The sequence below is a fragment of the Nestor notabilis genome, unplaced genomic scaffold, assembly GCF_000696875.1.
Source record: "Nestor notabilis isolate BGI_N333 unplaced genomic scaffold, ASM69687v1 scaffold4559, whole genome shotgun sequence".
NCBI classification, from domain to species: domain Eukaryota; kingdom Metazoa; phylum Chordata; class Aves; order Psittaciformes; family Psittacidae; genus Nestor; species Nestor notabilis.
In genome coordinates this window covers 30,306-39,814 of record NW_009943150.1, presented here as the reverse complement: position 1 = coordinate 39,814, position 9,509 = coordinate 30,306, and the positions used below count along the sequence as shown (strand labels likewise).

The window sequence follows — 9,509 nt, the reverse complement described above, 5'->3', positions numbered from 1 at the left end:
TTTAAAATGTACTTGAAACATGAATTTTAAATATAAAGGGAGAAGATATTTTGGGTTTTCCACAGACTCTTGAAATACGCATGCCCTTAGAGTGTACTACAAAAATACTATCAGCATCTTATCCTCAGAGCTGTGAACACACAAAGGGGGTGGAGACATCAACAATAATACTCTTCCCAAGGAAGCTCTAATGAAATTTACATACAAAATTAGCAGGTTAAACATGAATCATATTCATTTTTTTGGGCTGGGCTAGGAAGAGAAGCCTGAGCAAAAGATGATGAAAGCAGCTACTGATTTAATGAGAGACTGAAGCTAGTAATACCAGGAGCTCTTATTAAAGGTGTGGGATCTAGTTGCTTCCCTTTTCCCAGTAGGCATCTTGAGCTGTTCTTGCAGAGGGTTTGCAATACATCTCATTCAGAAGTAGTTGTTTTAAGTATTTGGTTCACACATTTTTTTTTCTTTTCTTTTTCCCCTCCCTTTCTTCACTTGTGAAACCTTCTTCCTCTATCCCTCCTACCCTCCTCAGCCTGTTTTGCTACTTTCCTTTTTAGGCAACTGGAGGCTGTTCTTGCAAGAATGACAAAGGAAAACGCTTCTGTGTTGTAACTTGTCCTGTCAGTCTCCCGTAAACTGCTGTTCTCATGTTTACCTCCCTGGGTTGGGTTTCTGAAGACAATTGTTTCATGCTACCAAGTAGAAAGCATTTAAAGGAAATATATCTTAAGAAAGAGTGATACTTTTAAGTTAAATATTAACCAGATTCAAACAAGCTCAAGAACATTTCAAGTGAGGTTAACTTGTTGGGCTGGTGAACAAGAACGAACTCAAGCAGTGAAGAATAGGCATGGGGATACTCTATTCAGAGGTAGGTGACCATTTTCTGCACAGTAACTGAAGCTGTCAAAGATACAGATATTCACTGGGTTTGATTTGTTCCCTTTGCAGCCTCCCATACAAGGTTTAAACAGATCTGGAAGTTCTTTCGCTTTGGAGATGCTGTACTTCAGCTATTACAAATTGTCAAAAATATAGTTTGTAAGAGTAAATAAAATGCAATAACCAGTATAACTATTGTGATTTCACGGAGAAAGTGTGTGTTCAACACTTTTTGTTGTTCTCTGTTAAGATCAGAATGATTCTGAGCATGGTGCAAACAACAACTTTGCAAACTGTGAACAACTCCTTAGCTTATGTTGAATATAGATAATAAAAAGCTAATGCCCAAGGAAACATTCCCTCCCACCCCATGACTGTTTTAGGAATGTGATTTTTTTCTTTTAGGTGTTATCTTTATGGGTTTGTCCCCAGACCATGGTCCATTTAGCTTACCCCTGGATTTTAGCCCCAAACATATTCATTACTTCATAAAGTTTCCATTTGCACACTTGGGAACAAGCGAGAATTTTGGTCCTTTTTAACTGCAAATACAGTGGATTGCACTGTTGTTTCTTTTCCTGGAGATAGCATTACATAGCTGTTCCTTTAAAAGGTTACATTTCTATGCTGAAAGCCACCCTTTTATTTTTGAAAGGCTATTCAATGAAATCAAATGTCTTCTCCTTTTTCTGTATTACAGGCAGTTTGAATCTGTGCATTGATAAGGTGATGGGCTGGGTAGACTGCACTTTGTTCTGAAAGGATTTGTTGCCTCTCTCCGGGTCTACTACTCTTGAGTTAGTATTGTAGAAGAAAACAGTGTCATCTAGCTTAATTAAAGTGGTGGTTAGAGAATGTTCAAATACTGTCCATACCTTCCATGATTAATAGTTAATATTTCATATTTTAAAATTTTGAATGAATTACAGTTTTCTGGATAAGGTATGATTCATTTATACAAGATAGAAATCTAGAGAAATGCATATAAGAAGGTGTAAGTTGCCTTTTCTGAGGAGCAGGGATTCGATACTAGTGCACTCTTCAGTGTCACAGACACGATTTAGACTTTCATGTTCAGTTCATGGCCTTTGAGTGAATTTTAGTGCACACAAAGAAAGACTATGGATTAGTTCACAATATCTGGATGTTACGAAGTGACTGCTTTTTGTCTAAAAAACTGCAAAGTGTTGATGTAATTTAGTCAACTCCCTGCAGTTCTCAAAGAAGGAATCAATTATAATCTGAAATTGCGCTCCCAGTTGCAAGACTGGCTTTACCTTACCCTCTTCTCTGTTGGCTGAATGCTTTGTCCTTACTGCCACACCTTTAGTCTTTGTTTCATGTGTGATAGAACTTGCTGAATAGCTTGTGGTTTATCTCTACCTCAGCAAAGCTAAGCAGAGGGAGTTGCAAGAAGCTCTGAAAGCAAGTAGAGAGATTCAGATGTGGTGGTTCATGTGGATCTGAGTAAACTACCAGGTCCTGATTGCAATCCCTTTGCCCACAGTTCATTTGAAATAAAAATAACTAAGAATTCAGTTGTGTAGAGGTATTGTCCTTCCTGACAGTGAAAGATTTTTTTATTTTACTTTTCCTTTACCCCCTTATCTGGTGATCTTGTACTGAGTGATCTCAGCCATGAAAACCCTTACCTGCTCTGTGACTACTTCTCACCTTTCCTGAAGTCTTGTATCTGCTATTCCAGTTAAGTGCTTTCTGTAACAGCTCTCTTTTCTTTCTGTGAGAAAGACTGTCTAATATAACATTTGCCACTGGCTGCAGCTTCTGATGCCTTTCTTACACAGGTGACAGATTACCACCTATTTGTGTTTTTTCTTATCCTTATTCTTTCCTAACACATTTTTTCTGAAGTCCTGTTGTTACTGATATGAAAATAATGAGCTTATATTTATTTTGATTGCTTTGTGCACTTACTTAAATTTCTGCTACTGTGTTAGATCCTTCAGTCATGGAGTTGTATTTGTCAATTTGGGAGGTCTATTACAAGTCTGATTTATAGGACTTTTCATATTTCTTTGTCTAAAAGAGGCATTTTCTAGAATGAAAACCAACAGAATGGGTCTCAAAAAAATCCCATAAAACTAGGAAAAAGGTTGTGGGGGTTGGGCTTTTTTCATATGAATGGGAAATATTAATATGTGAAAGAATCAATTCTACATAGAGTGCAATGGAATAATAACAAAAAAAAAATGCTTTCAGTATGTCAATTATCTGTGCATTAGCTGTTGGATAATGGATGAGAATTGCTTCCTTTATTCTCTGTGCCCTGGATGTTTTCTGGTTTCAGTGGGTAAAAAAGCATGTGTGACTCTTGTGTGTTGGTCTCTCTGCATGACTTCAGTCCCAAAAACATAGTCTTTTAGAGAATGGTAAGTGCTCCATCATTATTCATAGCTCTAGAACTGGGTTCAACAGTAGTATAAGCTTTAAAAGATCCCATGGGTTAATGAGAGTATCAGTCATAAGTGTCTTGGGTTAAGGACCTAGGAAGTAAAGCTCTTTGAGGCAGAACAGAAAGAAAATCACAAAAGCATATCATTTGGTGACACAAGCTGCTGAACTAGCAAGAATCAGACTAGAAAAGGAGTAAATTTGTATGGTAAATGGCTGATGTGAGCAGATGTTCAACCAAACAGCAAATCTGCTTCATCTTTAAATAAGCAAAGCAATACTTACAAGTAGGAAAACCAGAGGTGCAGACTCCACCTGATCTTCTCTTTCTTGGAGAAGTTGCACTATTAGACATCAATATGACAGAGAGCGAGGTTCTAGAGCAAACTGATCATTTATATGGCATCTGTATGCAGGTCATACCAAGCGGGATTTAAACAAGGAGTTTCTCCTCAAAATCATTAAACTGGTACTGGTTCTGGTTCTGGAGGAATGTATAATAGCAAATGGTATGCGTAAACTTTTATAGGAATACAAACAGATGTACAATATTGCATGTATTCTTTGTAGATTTTCATCTGATATAATAAAAACAAAACAAGAAGTGGTGTGAGGTCTGGTAAACTTGTAAATAATCTCTTTAGAAAGGAAAATCACTTCTCTTATGCAGCTGTCCAGAAGACTAAGCAGCAATGATGCTGGAGGTAAACTTGTGGATCAACGTTTGTCTGAAGTAAAAGTGTAAATAGGATGAATCTTTTTAATATGTGTGTGTGTGTGTGTAAGCTAACTACAGGGGGAGTGAGGAAAGGGCTCAGAGTTCAGGGCTAGATCTTGTTCATGCAGTGTATTTAGGATGTAATAAAAGGAGGATGGGAAGGAAAACCTGCAGATAATATTCAAAGAAAATGCGTGTCTTAGAAATTGGTGAATAAGAACCTCAGTATTGAAGATGGAAAGAAGAAACTCCTTCTCTTTTCCACTGGAGAACTTCAAATGCTGCCAGTCTGCCGCACTTCCCACTGTTACAGGCCGTTAGAGGCTCATAGTACTCCTGTCATTCTCAGCCTCTTCTTAGACTGAGTTCTTGCTGCTGAAGAGGGAAGGAATTGCAGGATAGGCCAAGGATGTGTAGAAATAGTGAGTAAAGACTTGAGCAACAAACAGTTCTCAAAAGCCACGCTGAGTTGTGGGCATACATGTATGTATTTTTTAAGTATGAGGTTTAATTTCAAATGCTAGAAAAGAAACATAGTGGGGGTTTGATTTTTCAGCTTTTCATTGAAAGCGTGGTTTTGTTCTGGGAGCTGATGCATGACAAGTTATACCTTATTCAGCAGTGCTCACCCAAAGAGAAAGCCTGTTGTAAACTTAGAGGCCTGGACTTGTTTGTGCTTGCTTCTTAATACAGTGAACAATTCTGTAAGATTGGAAGCCGGGTTTTTTTTATGGTTGCAAAGGAACTGGATTTATTTCTTAGGTCATATGTATATAAAAATCATTATATACATGGAATATATATACATATATATATTATTATTATGGTCCAAAATGAACAGAAAGTTCATTCCACTGCGCAAACACTGCGACTTCCCAGGCTGCAAGCTGCTGCATTGCAGCTGCAGAAGTATCTCTTACCACCATCTTCTGGAAGTTGCTTAGAACGACAACCTCTGTCAAAAGTGCCTGGCAGTGCTTGCATATCTTAGGATATGCAAGTAAAGTCAGAAGGGGAAGTACCTATGTTTTAGTGAAATATGTGCTGATGAATATTATCTTCTCTCCTCAGCCCATTTGTCAGGCAGCTTATAATAACGATTTCAATGAAGTTCAGTTCCTTCTGGAGCGCAACAGCAACTGTCTGAACATCCAGGACAGCTTCGGTGGAGACACCCCCTTAATTTGTGCGTGTAAACAGGGAAACAACAGGATAGTTAGCTATCTTCTGAAAAGAAATGCTGATGTCAACCTCAGAAACAAGGTAAGTGGCCACCAACTCCTTTGCAGTAACTGTTCTTTCAGACTCTTGGAGTGTATATGTGGGGACACTGGCAAACACAGCCATGTTTCCAGCTGAGGCATGAGTATAACCCCTAAATTATAATTCAATAAACCTATATGTTTCTGTTTGTCTCGTCATTTGCTTTGCTAACATTCCAGTGCACATAAGATAATAAATATTGCCAACCTGAATTTCTGTGCTCACGTTCTCCATTCATGTGGTACTGATGTCATCTCTGGTCCCCAGTGGGTTCTGCCTGCTTACCCATGCAGCACGCTGCATATATCTTGTCCTACAGCTTCTGTCTGTCCCTTCTGTAGCCTTTCTTTGCGTCTGTCTTGTTCTTCACCCTGGTTAGAAGGCAGGTCTGAAGGACAGCCTGTCCATCTCTCACAAATGCATGCCTGCGGAGAGACTGACTCTACAAAAATCTGCCTTATTGCCTCTGCAGACCTGCTTTTGTCATGCTACAGAACAGTAGCATGACATGTAATAGCATGCTGGAGGCCAAGGAGGGAAGCCTTCCACTGTTCTTCCACTGTTCCCTATTCTAAGAAAACTACTTGCCATGCACAGTAGCTGTGACTCATTATTTTCCCTAAGGTGGTGTGGTAGGTTACAAATAAAAAGTAGCTGAAAGATGCGTGCTCTGCTTTCATTAGTAATTTATTCTTACGATGTTAAGGGTGATAAATAGCCATGGAAAAGAACCCAAACCTGTCAATTCTATTGTATTATCTCATACTCCAAGGCAATGCTTAGCAAGTTCCTACACATTTGTGGACTATCTTCTATCTCTAGTTTCCAGTGCATTTGTTTATTTCACAGGACGGCAGCAAATTTTCATGAGGTCAGTGGCATATTCTACCCCATATATTCTTCTTGATGCAGAAGGCTCTCCACCTTACCTCAAAGTCTCTTTGAACGGGATGGCACAGAATAGCTTTTCTGCTTATTTTGGGCCTCAGCATAACACTGTAACCTGGTTTGTCAAACTCCAGTTTGACAACCTACAGGAGGTTTAACACAAGTGTTCTTTAACACACAGGTTTACAGGTCTGCCCTTTAGTTGCTTTGGTACACCTGGTATTCACAGATTTTTTTAAACTTTGTTTTCACTAGGAACCTGCTGGGAGTATTGTTATTTGCTTGTGTTTCTCACGTGTGCCAAAGGAGATGCCATAAGCACTGATATGTCTGTTTCAGTAACCAGCACCTCTATAGGAAAAGTCACTGTGGGGATTCTTCCTACTGATTTAACTTGCCGGGTGGCAGTAGTAGCCACATGTCTACTCTGCCCTTTTTCTCTCTGCAGCCATGTCCAATTTTGCAGACATACACATGGAATCCTTTGGATCCCGCATCCTTCTTGCACATGTAGCCCTATTTACATGAGCCTGTATGTGTTAAATGTGCGTCTGCTTAAGGAAGTAAAATGCATGTGTCTGTTTCAGTTTGAAAATCAGAAAATATGTCTAGTAGATAACCTAAAAGAAAGCTTGTGAAATATAAAATGGTCTCCTATTGTCAATATTAAATAAATATAATCAGATTACTGAATCTGGTACTAATCAGAGTTATTTTGTGTTTAGAAGGACCGCACTTGTCTGCATTATGCTGTGAGAAAAAGGTTTACCTTCCTTGACTATGTGCTCATCATAATCCTCATGCCAGTGATGCTTATTGGATATCTTCTCATGGTGAGTCTGGATGAAAGCAGGAAAGACCCTGTACCTTCTCCTGTCCCTTTATCACCTTTCTCATGGCAGTATTGCAGGCCAGGAACCTGTAGAGGACATGGACTGTTTTTTTAAAGCAAAGACTAATGGAAAGCAAGAGAAGAAGCAGGGATTTTGTCTTGACTATAGCATGTGAAGCAACTGAACTGTATCAATGCATCAGTCTGGTGTTTGTAGAAGCAAATTTCTTCCAGGAAATAATGCAGTATTTAGCCATAATCTACTTTGCACTATATGTAGATGAACTGTCTTACTGTGTTACTCCTTCCCTTGCACGAAACAGGTCTCAAAAACTAAACAGAACGAAAACCTGATCAAGATGTTGCTTAGAGCTGGAGCTGATGTTAATGCTACAGATTTTGTAAGTGGGTTTATCAAATGCAAATGTGGCTCTTATGCATGTAACAATACTAATAGACTTATGCATCTTCCAGCAACATAGTCCTGCTTTCAGAGTAGGATCTGTGACTGAACTGACTGTCATGTACCAGGAGGATTCAGTGTTTTCCCTTGACTCTTAGGCAATGGTTTTGTGATGTACACAGAAATAATTCTCCACTGACAGACTAATTCTCCCTTTCTGACCAATGCCCTCTTAAAAGAATCAAGGCAAGCTAGTTTGAGGCACTTAAATATTAAATACCTGATCCTATAAAGATTCTAGTGATATAAAGGTCTAAGTTTATCACTGTTTATGAGTTCTTGGACTGGAGCAGATTTGAGGGCAAAGACCATGCCACAGTGCTAAATCCTGTGTCTTCTCTTGGTCATCAGAGTGCACTGATCTGCCATATGTGGAGTTCTGTATCCACTAGCCTACTTGGGTGTGGAAAAGAGCTCACCTACTCTAAGGTAGAAAAGGACAACACCCAATTCTAGCAGCAACCAGATTCTAAAACTGAAATGCGAATAAACAGTATTGCTTAAGGCATAGTTGTTGAGATCAAGATCATGGAATCCTCTGAAGTTAGTTTGAAGACAACAGACCTGTTTTAGCACCTGCATCCCAGGGAAGGAACAATATTTTTGTTCCTGTGGTCTTATGTAAATGTTCGGGCTTTTTTTTGCTGTGTGGTGTATTGTGGCAGGAAATGCTACGTCTTTTGCATCCAGGTGTTAGGGGGAATCTGATAAAGCTTTGTAGTAGTACTTAGGTAGTCGTACTTACCTATGGTTTAGTAAAGAAGTAACAGAACTAAAATTCATCTGCTTCTGTTTCCCTCCAGTCAGGTAGCACAGCACTTCACTATGCTTGTAAAATGAACAACCAGGCAGTCATTCCTCTACTGCTTCAAGCTCATGCAGACACTTCTTTAAAGAATCAGGTAAGAAGGTGAAATTGATAACTATTTCCTTATCATGATGGTGAACCAGTACCTTGTAGGCCTTAGCTGGTGTACAGCAGTTTAAAAAAAAGAGTGCATAGCTTCCTGGCAGCAGACTCATCTGCTGCGGGGTTTAAAGCAATGTTTGCTCCATTGCCTTTGCTGGCAAGAGCAATGTCCAAATCCTCCACTGCTGGATTTCCACCAGTAAACATTGCATGAATGTCTACTGGATCTTCACAGTACCTCTTCTTAACTCGGAACTGCTCTACAGTTGTTCTTAAGATGCAGGCTGCAGGGTAGTGGCAAGAGCCTTCTGAGGTGCTTTTTGTGCCATTGGACACCATTCTTCTGACAGGGGCTAAGTCAAGCTGCTTCTGTCACCAGAAAAGCTCAAATGCTGTCCAGATAAATACTGACCTGGAAGTATCTGCATTACTGAGTTGAAGTGAGCAATGTACTGCCCATGTTGCTCTTGAAATCAGCCATTAGCTTAGCTCTGCACTGACTCTGGACATTAGCACCAGGGAACAATGGCATGGCTGTCACTACTGGAGGGGAGGACAGTACTCTGCCCCTGGCTTCAGTGAAAGTGAGCCAAGACCTTCTGAAACCTTTATTTTAGAGTAAGGATGTGACACTGAAACTTGTGCAGCAGAGCACTGTATCTGGGTCACAAATTTAGGAAAGCTCTTTGTACTAGATCCATATCTATCATACTGCAATATATCTTATCTGTTTCTTTCAGGATGGTGAGACTCCCCTAGATATAGCAAGAAGACTGCAGTTCCACAGCATTGAAAGTGTGCTAAGGAAAAATTCCTAGTCGTTGAGGACTCCTGAACATGCAGAAAATTACCTCATCTGACAATCCATCTTGCACAGCAGCAGGAGTCCTGCAGAAGGTTGAGAGCTCTTACTTGATAAAGACATGGTCTAAATCCACCCATTCCTTGCTGCAGACTTTGGCTGTTTTGTGTGAGACTTGTCAGTATCCCGCAAGGCTACATATGCTGGAAAGTGTTAATTTGATCTTACTAAGCCCTGAATGATTACAATAGTGTTCAAAATACTGCCCTCCACATCTGCTTTCTCAGTTTTGTTACTTGACTGGTGCAAACAGTGGATTTTGAAAGCTAGCTTTAACGT

General features: G+C 39.7%; 1 protein-coding gene across 1 annotated transcript; it reads left to right on the top strand.

The window, feature by feature from the left end:
* Window positions 1-557: 557 nt before the first annotated feature.
* Window positions 558-9,186, top strand: ANKRD22 (ankyrin repeat domain 22). The gene is made up of 6 exons (XM_010021760.1): window positions 558-871; window positions 5,084-5,275; window positions 6,889-6,996; window positions 7,319-7,396; window positions 8,262-8,360; window positions 9,109-9,186. The coding sequence occupies exons 1-6, from the start codon at window positions 851-853 to the stop codon at window positions 9,184-9,186; spliced, it is 576 nt and encodes a 191-aa protein (XP_010020062.1). The 5' UTR covers window positions 558-850.
* The last annotated feature ends 323 nt before the right edge of the window (window positions 9,187-9,509 follow it).